At 44.4% G+C, this 19,557-nt stretch overlaps 1 protein-coding gene across 2 annotated transcripts in view; it reads right to left on the reverse strand.

The window, feature by feature from the left end:
• The window catches only part of UROS (uroporphyrinogen III synthase), a 73,587-nt gene that overhangs the window by 25,036 nt on the left and 28,994 nt on the right, over positions 1-19,557 (reverse strand). For both annotated transcript variants that reach the window (XM_082269380.1, XM_082269381.1), the window contains exon 5: positions 2,911-2,985. In XM_082269380.1, coding sequence (XP_082125506.1) covers positions 2,911-2,985 — 75 coding nt within the window. The remainder of the gene's footprint in view (positions 1-2,910; positions 2,986-19,557) is intronic.

A 19,557-nucleotide genomic window follows, 5' to 3' on the forward strand; every position in this document is an offset into this window, starting at 1 on the left:
TAGCAGCTCATCAGCCTTCCATTACATGGGAAAAGTTCACATGCATCACCTTACAGAAGGGCCCCAAAGAAAGCCGGTAAATACTGATGATTAGGCGCCAGTACTTTATAGCCACCTCCAAGGGTACCCCTTTGTCAGGAATGCATACACCCCACCCACTATTGGGGTTGTATGTGTAATGTGCACACAAGACTCCTTTTTTTGTTTAGGTTAGTTAATGCTGTTGCTATCAACCCTTTTTGTACCAGTTATAATTCGGATTAGCATTACCACAGTTCAGTTGATTGCCATTTTATAAGTCAGTGTTCACATTATCTAGTGCTGCTTATCTAGTGCTGTTTATTCACTATCCAGTTGCTCGTGTCCCATAAGCGCTACATTTTTTTTCTGACCCTAGTTCTGCTTTAGGAAAGATGTGGCTAACACCAAGGTATGCCTGATTTGACTGTATTAATTTTTTATGTTTTTTGTATATATATATATATATATATATATATATATATATATATATATGTAGCAAGGTTTCCAGGCCTGTGGCCTGAGGTGGGTCTGCCATTGTTACCGGTTACCTCTCCAGCCCATGTGAGCTGCGACCCTGGGTGTGAGAACTGATACTTTGACAACTCCAGCATCTTTGTTTGGTTGTTTTATTGTAGTTTTAGGGGATGGGAGAAGGGAATGAGTGGGATACTCCTTTGGCTCGACTATGTACAATTCTGGGACTTTTGTCGCTATAATGCCCGTTAGCGCTGTCTTGACGCCAGCCAACGTTTACTAACTCTTTGAACACTGTATCTCTGAAAGCTGTGCTGGAACTCTGACTTAAGTCTAGCAGATCCAGGACTGTAGAACCTTGAACATCTGACACTGCTTGCACTGCAAAGTCACTGACTACTGTCTCCAGCCTTGCCCTGGCTTGAGGTAGCTTGCTGTGAATTCCTGTATGGCTGCAACTCTCAACTGATGCACTCAAACTGTGCATTAACTCTTCAGGGCCCAAACTGCAGGTGCCCCCTTTACCACTTCATAGTCCTCAACCTAGGTACCCCCTCTATCACTTCAGGGTCCTCTGACTAGGTACCCCCTTTACAGCTAGCTGACACTTGGATCCTAGAACCTTCTTCGGAGTGGTCCCCACTGACTCTAGGCAGACCCCCAGGGGCAATCCTCAGTACTCACAACCTGTGTAGGCTTTCCTGGGACTGGACCCTTCTCGCTCTCCGCTGGTTCTTGGCACACCGGATCTCCCTCAGTTCAACTCAGCACTCTGGATTCTCAGGCAGCACCCGAGACAACCACCTCCTCTGACAGGAGGAGAGACAGCCGTCCTCTCCCTCCTGGGACTCTGCTTCCCGCTAAAGACAATGAGTCATGCTTTCCCTCAAACTTATACCCACTCCCAGAATCCTTTGTGGCAGAATCTGCCTTCTGGGGTAGTTACAAGCCTGAATGTATCCCTGATTGGATTTCCTCCACTGCCCTATGAGAAGCCTCTCACAGAGCCAGTGGGGAGACTCCCCCTTTAGCAGACACACCTGGAACCCATGACACCCTACTAAAAGAAATCATGGCCCTACTTTTAGGCAGACAAAGCCCACTATATATTTACCTAGCACCTACCTGTAGGGTGCTACATATATATATATATATATATATATATATATATATTTTTTTTTTATATTTTTTCTATTACTGGACTCTGACGTATTATACACCTATTGAATGGTGCACATTAATGATTTCTGTGTGGATTTTGCACATCTATTTCAATACCTTTTTCACAGTCAGGATTATTATCTCACATATATCTGTATTTGTTGAAGCACAAGTGTATATATATTTAACTTGTCATATGTGTTATTCCACTGTTTCCTTTCTATCAGATATAGCGCTGCTCCATACCGTTTTAGTAATATTCATTGCGATAAAGGTGTCCCAGGTTGGGGACTATGCTTTGCAGAGGTGCTTTAATGTGGAAGTGTGTTTTACATGTATTTGCAAAAGTATGCAACAAAAACCTATGATGTTAATAAAAGTGGAATGTCATCAGAGTAGTCATTGTTAAAGTGTAACTAAACCCTGGACTCTGCATTCACTATATCAGGTCTCCCACAGTACACAGAACATGGAAATGCAATTACTTTAGTAAATATAAACTGCTAAATACATTTTCTCATCAGCAGTATACAGCAGTCTTGTGACTTTTATCAGTGTCCGGCCGAGCACTGGTTAGAGCTTCTATGAGGAGTTTTCATTATCCCCGGATTGTCCCTATTAAACTGCATGACCCCTGACCCTCTGTCTGGACAGTGCTGATTGGCCCTGTGCTGATCACATGCACCCTCCCATGTGAAAAAAAACTCTCTAGCAATACACACCAAGCTGAGCATGTGCAGAGCAACTCCAAAGGCTCTGTCCTATCAGGAGATCGATTGGGGACTGTGGAAGTAGGGGAGGATCAGAGGGGACAGGATCAAACAGTTTTTTTACACAATGCGCATGATTACCTCTTAGGTTTCACAGTGAGTATAACAAGCATTATTTACTGCATATACAGACTGATTTCACAGCTGTGGGTTTAGTAACACTTTAATCGCAGAATCTTCCTGGTACTGTTGGAGACCACCACCCGACATGTCATGGTTCACTCGTAGTTTTCTAACCTGGAGTTTAGTTGAGACTACACCCTTCACTATTTATATTCTGGACACAATGTGGTATAGATATTATCTGCAAATAAAATAGTTTGTGTATTACTGCGTGCCTAATCAAGTTGTATCCTGCTTCAATGTGTTCAAAACTTAACAAAAACTATTGACGACAAAAAAATTGCAGACACGGCAAACAACAGAATGCCAATACTGAACCCCACCCAGCTCCTATGGTCTGTAGATGGTGTTGGGAACTTACCCAAGGAAGCCGTAGCTTTGCCAACTACATAGACCGGTTTGGAATTCCATTTGTTTTTCAAAGAACACTCCCAAGCTGTAAGAATGCAAAACCAGGAAACACATCAGCAAAGGAAAACCCAGACAAATAAAAGAATAAAATGATATCTATAGCATGACCATCAAAATGAATAGCTTATTATGGACAGAAAAACTTGACAAATCTATACAACTTTATCAGCTAGGTTCTGTCAATGTAGAGCTATATAACTAGATGTTAATGGAAAGAGCCTATAATATTATATATATATATATATATATATATATATATATATATATATATATATATATATTTTTTTTTTTTTTTTTCTTTAAGTGCCAACATATTTGGCCATTGTGAACTAAAATGTCAGAATTCATCTTACAGGAAGTGACCAGGACCGTACATTTCTGGTAAGGAGGGACCTGGTGATTTCTGTACTTGCTGAAAATGTCTTTAGCTCAAGAATGAAAATGAATGCAATCAGCACATTTAATGACTGGTAAGCTACTATATTTTACATTTTTGTTCTTGGGTTTAAATACGCTTTAATGTCACCAAAACAGACTGTACAGGGAAATCTCCCCATCAGGTACACAAAAAGCAATACAATTCTGTAACAGTTTCTTTTTTTTTTTTTTATTTTTTTTTAGCCACCTCCAAAAGGATTAAATAAAAAAAAAAAAAAAAAAGTTAGTCTAAGTTCTACTTTAAAAAAGATGAATATGTGATGTCGGGTGACTGAAGTGGATGGCCAGGCCTTGTAATCACTAAGCAGACCTATCTGTGACCAGACGCTGCCGCTTGCAATCTGAGTCTTGTTGTCGCGTTGACAAGCAAATTTACATAAATGCAAAATCATGGAATCTTATTTTCATTTTCACCTCAATGTTCTTCACCTCTGCAATTCAATGCATTTTAATGCTTATCTTCCCCTCCTCCGGTATAATTAGCTAAAGGTACCTCTTCCCCTTTTGCCGAGTTAATGCTTTTTTATTGGTAATAAAGAAGGAAAAATAAATACAAATGCCAGGGGCTAATTTTGTGCAAAGGTTCTAATAACCTTCTACAACATATTAGCAATGATTAAAGATTTCACGGTGTGTGATTTTTCAGCTTAAAAATCAAAGGCCTAATTAAAAATCTAAATGAGACGGCAATATTACATTTTCCGAGGAGGTTAATTTACAATAATTTCTTGAGTGGGACACTCTAATTGAAAACAAAATGCTGTTATCTTTATTTAATTAGAAGCTGACATCACAGGCTTATTGGAAATGTCACCATAGGCAGTACAAATCGGCATTAGACAACAGAGTTTATGGGAAGGGGACTTCTTCCCCGACACAATTTACATAATGGCAAGTCCCGCAATTGTGGGATTTACATACTCAGATCACAAATATTACCACCTCGTTTGTATAGATGACACCCAACCACAGCTCATCCATTCAACCTTGGGTTACTATATAACAATAAGAGTCCTCCAATAGCCACACTCTCCATAATACACAGATACACATGAGATTCCGCATGTCAGACCCACATTTCTGAAGGTCTTTAAAGCTTGTGTTATATTACAACCTCCCGATCATCAGTTTTCCAGGCAATTGGCCTGTGCTTATCTTCCTTCCCTTAGCGGTTTGGTTAATCTCAAGCTCCAGAACAGCACAGAAAGATGGGCTTAAGGCTTCAGACCACCTGGAACTTTCCACCTTTCCTCTGGTATATCAGGCAGTAACTTAAAGTGGTTGTCATCTTTTTGTTTTATTTTATTTTTTTAATAACATACATGTAAATACTCGCCTGCTCTGTACAATGGATTTGCACAGAGAAGCCCTGATCCTCCTCTTCTCGGGTCCCCCGCCAGCACTCCTGTCTCCTCCCCCTGCTGAGTTCACCCCATAGAAAGCTGGTATGAGGGCAGTCATACGGGCTCAATCCCAAGTGTGGCTCTGTGTGCCCAGTGCCACAGAGTGTGGTTTAGCTCCGCCACCTCTCTCTGCTCACTGGCTTTGATTGACAGCAGCAGGAGCCAATGGCACCCGCTGCTGCCTTTCTGTCCATTGAGGAGGGAGAGAGGCATTGCTATTGGGCACAGTGCTGTAATGAGATTGGGCTCAGGTAAGTATAAGGGGGGCTGGGAGGGGACTGTATACAGAAGGTTTCAACCTTAATGCAGAGAATGCATTAAAAGAGAAGTATGGGAATATTATTCTTTGGGGAATCATACGTACCTATGTGGAAGGAGCAGTCCGATGGTGCATCTTTCCCCCTCCAGATCTAAGACTGAGAATCGAGTGATCAAACACCACCGATCGCTTGGCTCTCAGAGCTCCGTGAGCAGAGAGCCAGTGACTGTCAGTCACCACCTCTCTGCTCTGTCCCCATGCTTACTAGAGCACTAGGGTGTGGAGGGTGGGAGCGACCAGCTCAGGCTCTCAGCGGCTTGCTGAGAGGCTGAGCCGGGTGCTGGTCCAAGCATGTGGGTAGATCCCAAATATGGTCGCATTCTTTGTTTTTTCCTGAGCCTGGACCGGCTCGGTGACATCAGCTGCCAGCGGACTTCAGCCCGCTGTCTGCTGAAAACGGGTAACAGGAGTTCAGAACAAACTGCACACCTGTGATCAACGGGAGAAGTACAGTCAAAATGAGCTTTAACTATGCTTCTCCTTTAAGGTAAAAAACTTTCTGCCTTTAGAACCACCTTAAAACACAGTCAGAAGGTTTAATGTGGAATTCTAGCCTAACACTAACTATTCCTAAAAAGGTTCCCTCCCCCCTCTTCCTACTTATCCTGCCTACCCGGTGTAAAAAGAATCTGTATACTTACCTTTTTTTCCCAGTTTGTTCCAGTCATGTGATCTTACAGCTCTGTCTCCCCAGTGAGCAGCAGCTGCAGGGAAGAGGAAGGAGCGCCGACAACAGCTGGGTCATGGGAGCCTATGGGTGACATCACTGCTCCCGGAATTCCCAGCTGTTGATGAGCGCTCCCTAAACTGGAGCTGCAGGATCATGTGACCAGGACAGACTGGACTGAAAAATGGTAAGTATGCAGATCCCTTTTTTAGGCAACATAGGTTGAAGAAGGGGGGGGGGGGGGACATTTTTAAGAATAATTAGTGTTGGGCTTTAATTCCACAGAAAAAAAAAAAAAACACAGCATAGCGTAACTCCAATTTATTTTAACCAAAGTAAGGACATTATATTATGCCTAACATGTTTAAAATTCAAGTCAACAGAAGAAACCCATCAGGCATGCTGGAGCTGGCATCTGCAAGGGATTTCACTTTGTTTTAAATAAATTGGAGTCATATTATGCCACTTTTATTTTTGCTTTAAAGGCACCTTTTTACAAACAAATGACATTCAAATATGTGAAAACTTCCCTACATGGTCCTAGAGGCTATGTAGCATCACAATGGTGAGTAGTCATTGGCCACACTGACCAATAACTGCCTACCATTGCACCATCCTAGAAGAGATTCTCGTACATCAGCCTGGTCCAATGGCCACACTGACCAATGACTGCTCACCATTGCGCCATCCCAGAAGAGATTCTCATACATCAGCCTGGTCCCATGGCCACACTGACCAATAACTGCCCACCATTGCACCATCCTAGAAGAGATTCTCGTACATCAGCCTGGTCCAATGGCCACACTGACCAATGACTGCTCACCATTGCGCCATCCCAGAAGAGATTCTCATACATCAGCCTGGTCCCATGGCCACACTGACCAATGATTGCTCACTACTGCACCATCCCAGAAGGGATTCTCATACATCAGCCTGGACACATAGCTACCTTGACCAATGACTGCTCACCATTGCGCCAGCTCAGAAGAGATTCTCATACATAAGTCTGGTCCCATGGCCACAATTATTAGAAGGACAGATAGTGTAATCTGTGACAAAGACCGTGTGTGCCGAACAGTCTGTTGTTTGCTGGGCGCTCGGGTTCGGCACATTGCGGATCGGGTGGACAGATTATTGGGTGGGGCTGGGGAAGACCCAGCTGTCATGGTACACGTGGGTACCAATGACATAGGCAGAGGAAGATGGAGAGTCCTAAACGATTTCAGGGACTTAGGCGCTAAGTTGAGGAGAAGGACCTCCAAGGTAGTATTTTCCGAAATACTACCTGTACCTCGAGCCACACCAGAGAGGCAGCGGGAGATTAGGGAAGTTAACGAGTGGCTGAGGAGCTGGTGTAGTAAGGGGGGGTTTCGGGTTCCTGGAGAACTGGGCCGACTTCTCAGTCGGCCACCGGCTCTATGGTAGGGACGGATTGCACCTAAATGGGGTGGGTGCAGCCGTACTGGGTGCGAGGATGGCCACAAAGTTAGAGGGGCTTTTAAACTAGGGAATGGGGGGGAGGGTACAGATGTAGAATTAGCCAGTGGAAAGCAAGATTCAGAGGGCAGAAATGGGGGCATTAGCGGTAGGGTGTTTGGAGCTCCTATACCCAGGGTGGGTATGGGGAAAAATCACAAGAGCAGCCTAAAAACATCAAATGAGGATATTTGTAACCGGTCAAAATTACGAGGTTTGTATACCAATGCCAGAAGCCTGGCCAACAAGATGGGAGAGCTGGAGCTGCTGATGTTTGAGGAGGACTTAGATTTTGTGGGGATAACTGAGACTTGGTTTGACAGCTCTCATGACTGGATGGCGACCATTCAGGGGTATTCCCTTTATCGCAGAGATAGAGAAGGTAAAAAAGGGGGAGGGGTATGTCTGTATATTAAGAACAGTATACAGGTAAATATGAGGGATGATATTAATAATGGAGCTAAGGACGAGGCAGAATCCCTATGGGTAGAGCTTCAAAGGGAAGGCACGGTGGGGAAGGTAATATTGGGTGTATGCTATAGGCCCCCCCACCAGAGGGAGGAGGGGGAGGTGGACCTCATTTTACAGATAGGATTGGCAGCAAGGATGGGAAATGTCATTATAATGGGGGACTTTAATTATCCTGATATAGACTGGGCAGAAGGAACCGCACACTCAGCCAAGGCTCTGCAGTTCCTAAATGTTCTGCAGGACAATTTCATGGGTCAGATGGTGAATGCACCGACAAGAAACAATGCGGTACTTGACCTACTGATTACCAACAATACAGACCTGCTCACGGATATAGAAATACAGGAGAACTTAGGAAACAGTGACCATAGGTCAATAAGTTTCAGTATTAATTACAGTAATAGGAAGCACAAGGGTAATATTAAGACGCTGAATTTCAAAAGAGCCAATTTCCCAAAACTGCGCTCACTGCTAGAAAATATCAATTGGGATAGAACCCTGGGAACAAAGAACACGGAGGAAAAATGGGAGTGCTTCAAGAGAATAATTAACAAGGGGATTGGCCAGTGCATTCCAAAGGGAAACAAATTTAAAAGAGAAAAGCTAAACCCTGGGTGGCTAAACTCCAACATAAAAAGGTATATTAGTGCTAAAGAAAAGGCCTTCAAAAAATACAAGACTGAGGGGTCATTGGCAGCATTTAAGTATTACAAAGAGTGTAATAAGAAATGTAAAGATGAAATCAGGGCGGCTAAAATAGAACACGAGAGACATATAGCGGAGGAGAGTAAAAAGAACCCCAAGAAGTTTTTTAAGTATATAAACAGTAAGAAAGCGAGGCCAGAACACATTGGCCCCATAAAAGATGACAAAGGAAATATGGCCACTGAGGACAGAGAAAAGGCGGAAGTGTTAAATAATTTCTTCTCTTCAGTCTTCACAAAAGAATCGGGGGGCTACACAAACCTAGCTTGTAAGGCCAAACTAAACAACACACCTCAGGAAATACCGCCATGGCTAACAGAAGATAGACTTAAAACGAAACTAGAGAAACTTAACATAAATAAATCACCGGGACCGGATGGCTTGCACCCGAGGGTTCTTAAAGAGCTCAGCCAGGTGATTGCCAGACCATTATTCTTGATCTTTAAGGATAGTTTACAGACGGGTATGGTGCCAGCTGATTGGAAAAAAGCCAACGTGGTACCAATATTTAAAAAGGGGCCAAGATGTATCCCGGGTAACTATAGGCCGGTCAGCCTAACATCTGTAGTCTGCAAGATTTTGGAGGGGATGTTAAGGGACCACATACAAGACTTTAGTAATGAAAACTGTATTATTAGTAGTAATCAGCATGGATTCATGAAAAATCGAAAGATATCTAGTACAATCTCAGTATTTGCGGATGATACTAAACTAAGCATGCCAATATCTTCTATGCAGGATGTGGAAACCTTACAAGCGGACCTGAACAAAATAACGGGGTGGGCAACTGCATGGCAGGTTTAATGTTGAAAAATGTAAAGTAATGCACTTGGGGGCCAGAAACCAGAAAGCAAGATACTCACTAGGGGGGAACCTCTGGGTGAGTCTAGGATGGAAAGGGACCTGGGGGTACTGGTAGACAACAGGCTTGGCAGTGGCATGCAATGCCAAGCCGCTGCAAGCAAAGCCAACAGAATACTGGGATGTATAAAAAAGGGGATTCACTCCAGAAATAAAGAGATTATTCTCCCGCTCTACAAGACTCTGGTCCGGCCACATTTGGAGTATGCTGTATAGTTCTGGGCACCGGTCCTCAGGAAGGATGTGCTGGAATTGGAAAGAGTCCAGAGAAGGGCAACAAAAATAATTAGGGGAATGGAGGACATCAGCTATGAGGAAAGACTACAAGCACTGAACTTATTCTCTCTGGAGAAGAGACGATTGAGGGGGGATATGATATCAATGTACAAATACTGTACTGGCGACCCTAGCATAAGGAACAAACTATTCAGAGAGAGGAGATACAATAAGACACGTGGCCATTCACTAAAACTAGAGGAAAGGCGGTTTAACCTTAAAATGCGCAAGGGGTTCTTCACTGTAAGAGCGGTAAGGATGTGGAATTCTCTTCCACAAGCAGTCGTATCAGCTGGGAGCATTGATAGTTTCAAAAAACTATTAGATGGGCACCTTGGAGACCACAACATACAGGGGTACACAATGTATGGTTAAAAGCAAACACACACATCATAGGTTGAACTGGATGGACTGATGTCTTTTTTCAACCTCACTAACTATGTAACTATGACTGCTCACTTTTTCACCATCCTAGAAGAGATTCTCATACATCAGCCTGGTCCCATCACCACACTGACCAATGACTGCTCACCACTGCACCATTCCAGAAGAGATTCTCATACATCCGCCTGGTCCCATGGCCACACTGACCAATAACTGCTCACCATTGCGCCATCCTAGAAGAGATTCTCATACATCAGCCTGGTCCAATGACTGCTCACCATTGTGCCATTCCAGAAGAGATTATCATACATCAGCCTGGTCCCATGGCCACACTGACCAATGACTGCTCACCACTGCGCCATCCCAGAAGAGATTCTCATACATTTGCCTGGTCCGATGGCCACACTGACCAATGACTGCTCACCATTGCGCCATTCCAGAAGAGAGTCTCATACATCAGCCTGGTCCCATGGCCACACTGACCAATGACTGCTCACCACTGTGAGCATTATGACCACTTGCATTTGCAATGTCCAGGAAGAAGGCAGTATTAGAAGAGATGGTCATAGTTCAGTGCGGTCCCATTGCTGAGGATCTGATGTTTCCAGTGAGTGTGCCTATTATGGCTTTACATACTCCTCTGGGCCAAGAGATCTGTAACAAGCAGGCAATACATAAAAGGGTGGCTAAAAGTAAAGCAGTTGATTGTTTAGCCGCAGACTGGAGGCATGTTTAATAGCCAGAAGTTCCAAAAACTTTGTGTGCGCTTGGCTTAACTGAGTGTACTTTTAAAAAAAAGGCCTGCCGCTGTGGATCTCTTTTAAAGTGACCCTGTCACTCCAGGGTCAGTTTTAAACACTACCCACACTGTAAGAGAACAGCGTGTATACTTACCTTTCCAGGGGCCCGTGCTTTCACAATTCACCCCTTTGTTCCAGGAAGAGTCTCCATGATAGTTCCATGACACCCTCCAACCCCCCACCTGGGACTTTTTTTTTTGGGGGGGGGGTGGTGGGCACCACCTGGTTTTGACAGGTACTCCCTCCCAATTCTGAGTAAGATTGGCGATCTACGTGCATTTCTGGCCCCTCCTCCCTCTCTCTGCTGCCTTCTGGGGCACACACGGTTCCCAGAAGATGGCAGGACCATTCAGAAAGTGCAGCGTGGCTCGTGCATGCGCAGTATGAAATCAGCTGTGCAGCCATAAGCATTCACTGTAAAAATGGTAGGCAGTATGGCGCTCATAGGTAGTGCTAAGGAGGGGACAGCTGCAATGGAGGGTTAGTACCAAGAAGTGTATCCTAGGTAAGTGACCGGGATACAGATCGGCATTACACAGTGAACCGTAATAGGTAAGCACAAGGGGTGACACTTGACAAAGGAGTGCGCATGCCCAAGATCGGACATCCGCGCATGCTCCGAAACGCGTTGTGAGCCGAGACTGCCCACTCTTCCCATCCACACCTCCGTGACGTCAGACGCCGCCCCCGGCCGCCGCACCAGCCTCCATACTGCTGTCCGTTGTGATCCGGAAGACAAGAGCGGGCCTCTCCAGTCCTTCGGAACCCAGTGACTGCCTGGATGCCTGGACGCTGCATACATCACCAGCCGCTCTCGGAGTGTGACGATTGACTCGCAATTTCTTTTACTATTATGTAAGTTACTACATCTTTGTTGTAATAAAATAACTTTTATCACACTCAAGAGGCGCTTTCCCCTCCTTTTACTTTTGTAAGCATTCACTGTAGGTGACCCTTGCTTACAATGCCGGCGCCTGCACCCAGAGCCAACTGATGAATCAGCTTGGGATTCCGACATAGCAGGATCCCTGGAAGGGAAGTGTTCTTATGTTAAAAGTCAGCAGCTACAGTATTTGTAGCTGCTGACTTTTAATTTTTTTTTCCAGACTGGAGATCCTCTTTAGGTTCATAATACTGCGGACATCTAGTGGCCATAAAAAAATCTTGTGGAGGAAAGCTCTAGTTTAAAGAGGAGTATTGCAGCAAAAGCCGATTTATTCTGTCTTTAATGGACTATTATTTTATTTTTTTCATGTTTAATATAAATCATTGTTTAAATAAAAAAAATAAAAAAAAGAGCAAGTTCCTCCTTCTCCCTGCTATCCTACAGCCTTCTGGGACACGGCACAGGTCCCAGAAAGCTGCGGGACCATTTAGCTGCTGACCATTAATTGCAGCTGGCACATGCGCAGTGAGACGCCGGCTGTGAAGCTGCAAGCAGTCACAGCCGGCTGCCCACAGTTAGCATACCGACGGTGGGGATCGAGACCCAGTGAAGAAGCCAGTGAATGGTGAGGACGTTGTTGGATCCTGGGACAGGTAAGTGTACAGTTTTTGTAGCTACTAATTTAAATTTTTCCAAAAAATGACTGAACAACCGCTTAAAACATAAAGCAAAACTGTAGTTTCTAATATGACTTGTTTAATGCAGAAATCTGAATATTCCATTTCAAATTTTTAGAATTGTGTAGGTTTGCTTATGTGGGATTTTAGTTTGGTCCCTTATTTAGATTTTCTTAGGTTGTATTATTTGCATTTTGGCATACAGGTTCACTTAAAGCAGCCCCCCAATATTTTAGAATTGGATGTAAATGGCCCCACTAGTTCAGTCTAAATAATATATCCCCACATTCCAGTAATATACAGTGTCTTGGAAAAGTATTCATACCCCTTGACATTTTCCACATTTTGTCATGTTAAAACTAAAAACGTAAATGTATTTTTTTGGGATTGTATGTATTAGACCAACACAAAGTGGCACATAATTGTGAATAGAAAATATATACTCCAATAGGTGTATATTCTGCGCGGCTATGGATGGCCTACTAGGAGGGGGGTGTTAAGTGGTAGATGTGAATAAAAAATAAATAATGGAGGGGGTGGTGATAGCAGCTGCTATAGAATAAGTATAGAATGAATAAAGAAAACCCCAAAGTAGTTGGGATTATTATAGCGCTTGCTGTTGGGGACCGGGGTAAACAATTACCTGGGTATTATATGTGAGGTCAATATAAATATATAAGAACGTTGAATAAAATAAAATTGGTGACTAGTGAGTGAATAAATACCATATACTGGATGGTGGTGTATCACACAATAATACAGTGTAAAATCAATAGATAATCATACAATATCAAGTTATAAAAGAATCAAATCACATAAGTGCCATTAAAGTGCGAATAAGTGCCAAAAATAAGTCCAATCAAAGTTCATATGTGACTTATGTGCATAAGATAAACTTCCGTGCCAAAAAGGGAGAAAAGTGCAAGTGCCTGTGCTGGGTCCTCCAGTGGTCCAATTGACTTTAGGGAATAGTGGGTGTGAACTCACCAGAGGTTGTGGGTCTTAGTTACCTTATGGTAAAAAGACCCATAGAGCCTGGTGGCCTCCTCGGCCGGAGAAATGGCGACTGCTGGGCTTTGTAGTCCCCTACAATCCGGGGTCCCCTTCCTGATTACACTGGATCCTCAGGGTCCGATTGGGGTAAAAAATAATTGCTCCAAATAGTGCAGTACCATTAAAAAGGGTTTTATTAGATGCACAGTACAAATAAGTTAAAATTTAGAAGGATCGCGCCCGCTGTATTAGTGCTTGTAGCGTGGAGAGCGGTGACTACCGGTTTGCGCTCCACCTGGCTTCAGGGCGTGCGGCGTGCGTTCCACCTGACGCGCGTTTCGTCAGAGCGTGTGACGTCAGGTTTGCAGTTGTGCCATATTCTTTCCATTTTCAGATGATGGATTGAACAGTGCTCCGTGAGATGTTCAAAGCTTGGGATATTTTTTTATTAACCTAACCCTGCTTTAAACTTCTCCACAACTTTATCCCTGACCTGTCTGGTGTGTTCCTTGGCCTTCATGATGCTGTTTGTTCACTAAGGTTCTCTAACAAACCTCTGAGGGCTTCACAGAACAGCTGTATCTATACTGAGAATAAATTACACACAGGTGGACTCTATTTACTAATTAGATGGCTTCTGAAGCCAATTGGTTCCACTAGATTTTAATTAGGGGTATTCGAGTAAAGGGGGCTGAATACAAATGCACGCCACACTTTTCACATATTTATTTGTAAGAAATGTTGAAACCTATTTATCATTTTCCTTCCACTTCACAGTTGTGTACCACTTTGTGTTGATCTATCACATAAAATCCCAATAAAATACATTTAAGTTTTTGGTTGTAACATGACAAAATGTGGAAAATTTCAAGGGGTATGAATACTTTTTCAGGGCACTGTACATGATACACAGCTGAGTTTTTTGCAGTGCTTCTTTGTCAATAATTAGTACAAACTGTGGCGCTCAGTTTTTTTGGCACCAACACTCGTTCTCCTGCTTGAACATGAAGTGGAACCCCGGGGGCTATATGGAGACAAAAACTCTTCCCAGTGATGTGTGCTGATGAAAGATTTTATTTTTATTCCTCAAAGAATGGCGGAACTCGGCCAGCTGAGACTAGATGCCAGCACAGAGAATAATGAATTACCATGCCCAGCTAGATCAAGGGTCTTTTAGTGCTGGTGACTGCAAGTGAGAAGAAAGCCCACAATTCACAGAAAGGTTTTCACACCAATTCACTTCACAGTGTGGGCTAATTGTTTGCCGAAAACACTGCCTGAGTCTACCAACAGCTTGCAAAACACCACTTATATTCACAGACATATGCCAAGAAGCATGGCATGGTTCAAGGATAAACTTTGATATTACGTATTGATATGTATCTTGAATCCTTCACCCTTCTCTATAGCAGATAAAGCAATGACCTAACTTGCAGTGAGAAACTCAAACAACAAGAGACAAGAGAGAGAATATGTGTGGCTGGGACAACAAATATCACCTTTTACTACACCAGAAAAATAGTAGATCACATATGTCAAACACAAGCATGCAGGCTAAATCCGGCCTGCCAAGCCTTATCATGTGGTCCCCGCACCCAGTTGAGCAGCCTGAACTCCATTCCGCCACCTCCGGCTCTCATCGTCCGCTCCCACTCTCTGCTGTCACTTGTTAACACAGAAGCCTTCTATGTTTATAAAGGACAGCTTTCCTCTCAGAACTAACAGATCCCTACACACACTCATGGTGGGGACAGATCTCCAGAACCTGAGAGAGAGAAAAATCTCCCTGTAAGGCGAGGCAGAGACACCTACACAGAGAGGTACTAGAGCCAGGTAGGAGAGAGGGATGCGAGGAAGCTTTTGGAGGGAAAAGGTGTTGGGGTTGCACACTGCAGAGCACACTCCTAAACCCTGCACTCTGTACATAGCACACCCCTGAACTCTGCCCTCTGTACACAATACACCCCTGAACTCTGCCCTCTGTACACAACACACCCCTGAACTCTGCCCTCTGTACACAACACACCCCTGAACTCTGCCCTCTGTACACAACACACCCCTGAACTCTGCCCTCTGTACGGAACACAATCCTGAACCCTGCCCTCTGTACGGAACACAATCCTGAACCCTGCCCTCTGTACGGAACACAATCCTGAACCCTGCACTCTGTACATAACGCACCTCTAAACCCTACACTCTGTACACAGCACACCCCTGAACCCTGCCGTCTGTACGGAACACAATCCCCAACCCTGCACTCTGTACATAACGCACCTCTAAACCCTACACTCTGTACACAGCACACCCCTGAACTCTGCCGTCTATACGGAACACAATCATGAACCCTGCACTCTGTACATAACGCACCTGTACACCCTATACTCTGTACACAGCACACCCCTGAACTTTGCCCTCTACACAACACACCTCTGAACTCTGCCCTCTGTACGGAACACAATCCTGAACCCTGCACTCTGTATATAACGCACCTCTAAACCCTACACTCTGTACACAGCACTCCCCTGAACTCTGCCGTCTATACGGAACACAATCCTGAACCCTGCACTCTGTACATAACACACCTCTAAACCCTACACTCTGTACACAGCACACCCCTGAACTCTGCCGTCTGTACGGAACACAATCCTGAACCCTGCACTCTGTACATAACGCACCTCTAAACCCTGCACTCTGTACACAGCACACCCCTGAACTCTGCCGTCTGTACGGAACACAATCCTGAACCCTGCACTCTGTACATAACGCACCTCTAAACCCTACACTCTGTACACAGCACACCCCTGAACTCTGCCGTCTGTACGGAACATAATCCTGAACCCTGCACTCTGTACATAACGCACCTCTAAAACCTGCACTCTGTACACAGCACACCCCTGAACTCTGAACTCTGCCCTCTGTACAGAACACAATCTTGAACCCTGCACTCTGTACATAACGTACCTCTAAACCCTATACTCTGTACATGGCACACACCTGCACTCTGAACTCTGTACAATGCGCACCCCAGATACAACCGGCCCTTTTAGGGCAACCATACTGCTGATGCGGCCTGCAATGAAATGGAGTTTGACATAACTACAATAGATAATCAAAGCATTGCTTGAAAATAGGAGCACTACATTTATCAAGTCAGTTAGTGGAGCCATAGAAAGAGGACAGTCCGATATCTCCCGTTTCCTGACATATCTCCCACCTATGTATGGATACTACAGAATTCAAGATGCATATCAGTATGTAATATCATTTCTGTCATCGGGGCATACCTTGCTTGTTTGGCTGATGTCTGTTAACATAAGTGAAGTATTGGATTAATAAGAGCACCTTGCCAAGTGTTTGTAGACACAGGCTGTGTTTGCAGCAGACAATCATCCCACACTGTGAAATGAGTAAATGTGAAGACAGTTCTCTGTAAAATATGGGCTTCCTCCCCTCTCACTTTCAATCACCAGAGGTAAAGACCCTTGATTTAACCATGCATACAAAAATTCATTGTTAAGCATGTCAAGCACTGTCCTAGAATTAAGCTAGGCAAGCTTTGTGACTGGCGGCTTAGTGGATACTACTGTGGTTTGCAATTCAGGGATTCGGATTTCCCACCAGGGACAGAAAGAAACAGAGAAGAGTGATGGCAAAAAAAGGTCAGATGGTCCATGAAGTCTGCCCATTTTTTTATTTATATGGTATATATGTTTGTTTTTTGTTAATTTTTTGCCTGGGTATAGATCATTTGGTCTAAGCATGTTTGAATCCATTTAGTGTTGACCCACTGTCTCTGCCAGAACTACTCTTTTGGTAAAATAATACTTTCTCCTGCTAATTTGAGATCATATCTGTGTTCTTGTTAAGGACCTTTCTACTGCGGGTGATACGTCCAGTGACACATCCTAGAATTCTATTCCCTTTTCCCACTCCCTGGCCACACTGTTTGCTCATTTTGCAGTCATTTGAAATAGGTGCCCCCAAATCTCTTTCTTCTGCAGTGCTGGGTAACACTGTATCTCCAATATTGTTCTGATTCAAGGGGCTCTTTTTCCCAGGGTGCATTATCTTAGAAACATTGAACTGCAGTTTCCACTGTTTTGACCAATCTTCCAGCAATGCCAAATTATTTTCTATGTTACAGACCCCTCCAGGGATATCATCCATATTACCAGGGGCTGACTGGCAACTTTTGGACCAGGGGGCAAGAACAAACCAAAGGCCCATGGTGCAGTGACTCGGCTCCCGCCCACACTCTCCCTCTTCCCGGCCTCCTCCTGACCCCCATTCCAGGCTGAAGCTTTGCTCCAGGTACTCTTTACTCACATGCCGAATCCGGGTTGCCCACCTGGTCAGCAGGGGGCTGTTGGGGGGGGGGCTAGGACAGCTTGGTCGGAGCTGCCTGGGGAGGGAGAGTCTCCAGTGGGGCATGGAACTGGCCTCTGCTGAGACACAGTTTACACCATCGATGTTGGTGGGAGGTCTGCGCTCTGTCCTTGTCTTCATCCTGCACTCAGTATGTCAGTAGTGGGGACTTTTTACTTCTCTTCACCAGGAATCCTTTAGGCAAGTCTGTGGCAGAAGCGGTGCAGCCTTTTTATGGAGCATCAGAGTGGCCCGGGGGACAATTACCCCCCTGCCCCCTGGCCCAGTCCTCCCCTGCATATTACACACCTTTGTGTCATCAGCAAAAAGACATGCAAAAATACAACAGGACCTAGTACAGAGCCTTGCAGTAGACCAATAGTGACTGGTGTCTGTTCTGAAGGAACCCCATAATCTATGTCTGCATGCCGTTTATTCTTACAGATTGTACGTGCCAGAACCAAGTGCAAACTTATTCACTTTAAGGTCATTATAAGAAACAAGGGAGAAAAGTTGCCTTCCTCTGGATCTGGAACTCTAGGTATTGGGTTCTGTATATGGAAGTTTTCGGTATATTTATTTGATAATTTTTTTCCCTCTATTAATTGAAGTAGACAGACTTTTTACAACCTAACTATTTAATTATGTAAGATCTTGAACCTAATTTACTGGCTGCCTACTTATTCTGAACCAGTTAGGGCTCTTTCACATGGTCCGCCTCCGTAGGCGGATCCGTGCTGCTCAGCGGGGATCGATCCGCGATCCCCGCTGAGCCGGCGGATGACAGCTCCGTCTCCGCTTGCAGTGCGGAGAGGGAGGTGTCACAGCCCCCTCTGCTCTCTATGGGGGGTTCCCATCCGTCCGGATTTCACGGACAGGATCAGATGCGGATGGCAGCGGGTGTCAGCGGACATGTCTCCGCTGACATCCGCTGCTCCATAGGGCTGAATGGGGCATCCGATCAGATCCGCCCGTGTGAAAGAGCCCTTACTCAGAACAGGGATTCATTTTGATTTGATTGATTGAAGGGCAAAACAACCAGTAGCTCTTAAAGGATAAGTTCACATTTCATAACATGTTACAGCCATATTCGGGGTGTAACATGTAACATGTTATGAATGCACCGGCCCCCGCACCTCCCCGATCACCACTGTGGCAGCTAGTGGAGGTTCTTCTCCACCCACTAACTGTCAAAATTAAAAAAAAATTAAAAAATAAAAAACTTGGCTCTGCCCACCCAGTCGCATCACTCATTCACAGCGCTCTGTGAATGGGAAATGACAAGGTTCGGGAAGCCTTTGCGGCTGTCGGTTTGTAGTTTTCAATGAATTACCACGGCGCTGTGGTAGTTCATTCATTCTTCCTATTAGCATGTATCAGGTTCCTCATATGAGATACCAGGCAGCAGATACACTTACAGGTCTGCAGGAGACCTGCATGGTATCAGCAATCTGCTGATCACTGGTGCAATGCTTTACAGGCTATTGCAACAAAAAATATATTAAATGTACATTTTTTCACCTGAAAAGAAATGTGAATTTATTATTTTTTTCTGAAAATTTGAACTAATCCTTTAAACCAGTAGTTCTATCCTCTCAGGATAGAAAAAAAGGGGCTTTTTTTTTTTACGGGTGCAATTTCCAAGGCTGTCACCTTTATTCTTGTTTTGCGGGCTCCTGACTATGAATGAGGTCAAGCATGTTTAGACACAAGTTTGAACCCGCCTGAGCTATCCCGCTGGAAAGCTGTCAAAGCGGACAGCCAATCATAAGCGGTGGAGGCATTCCCCACACCGCAGCCGCACATATACACGCCCCATGCATACTGTATGTATCTGAGGGTGACAGCCTTAGAAATGGCACCTGTAAAAATAGCC

The sequence above is a fragment of the Pelophylax lessonae genome (assembly GCF_965119305.1).
Source record: "Pelophylax lessonae genome assembly, chromosome: 9".
In the NCBI taxonomy this organism is placed as follows: domain Eukaryota; kingdom Metazoa; phylum Chordata; class Amphibia; order Anura; family Ranidae; genus Pelophylax; species Pelophylax lessonae.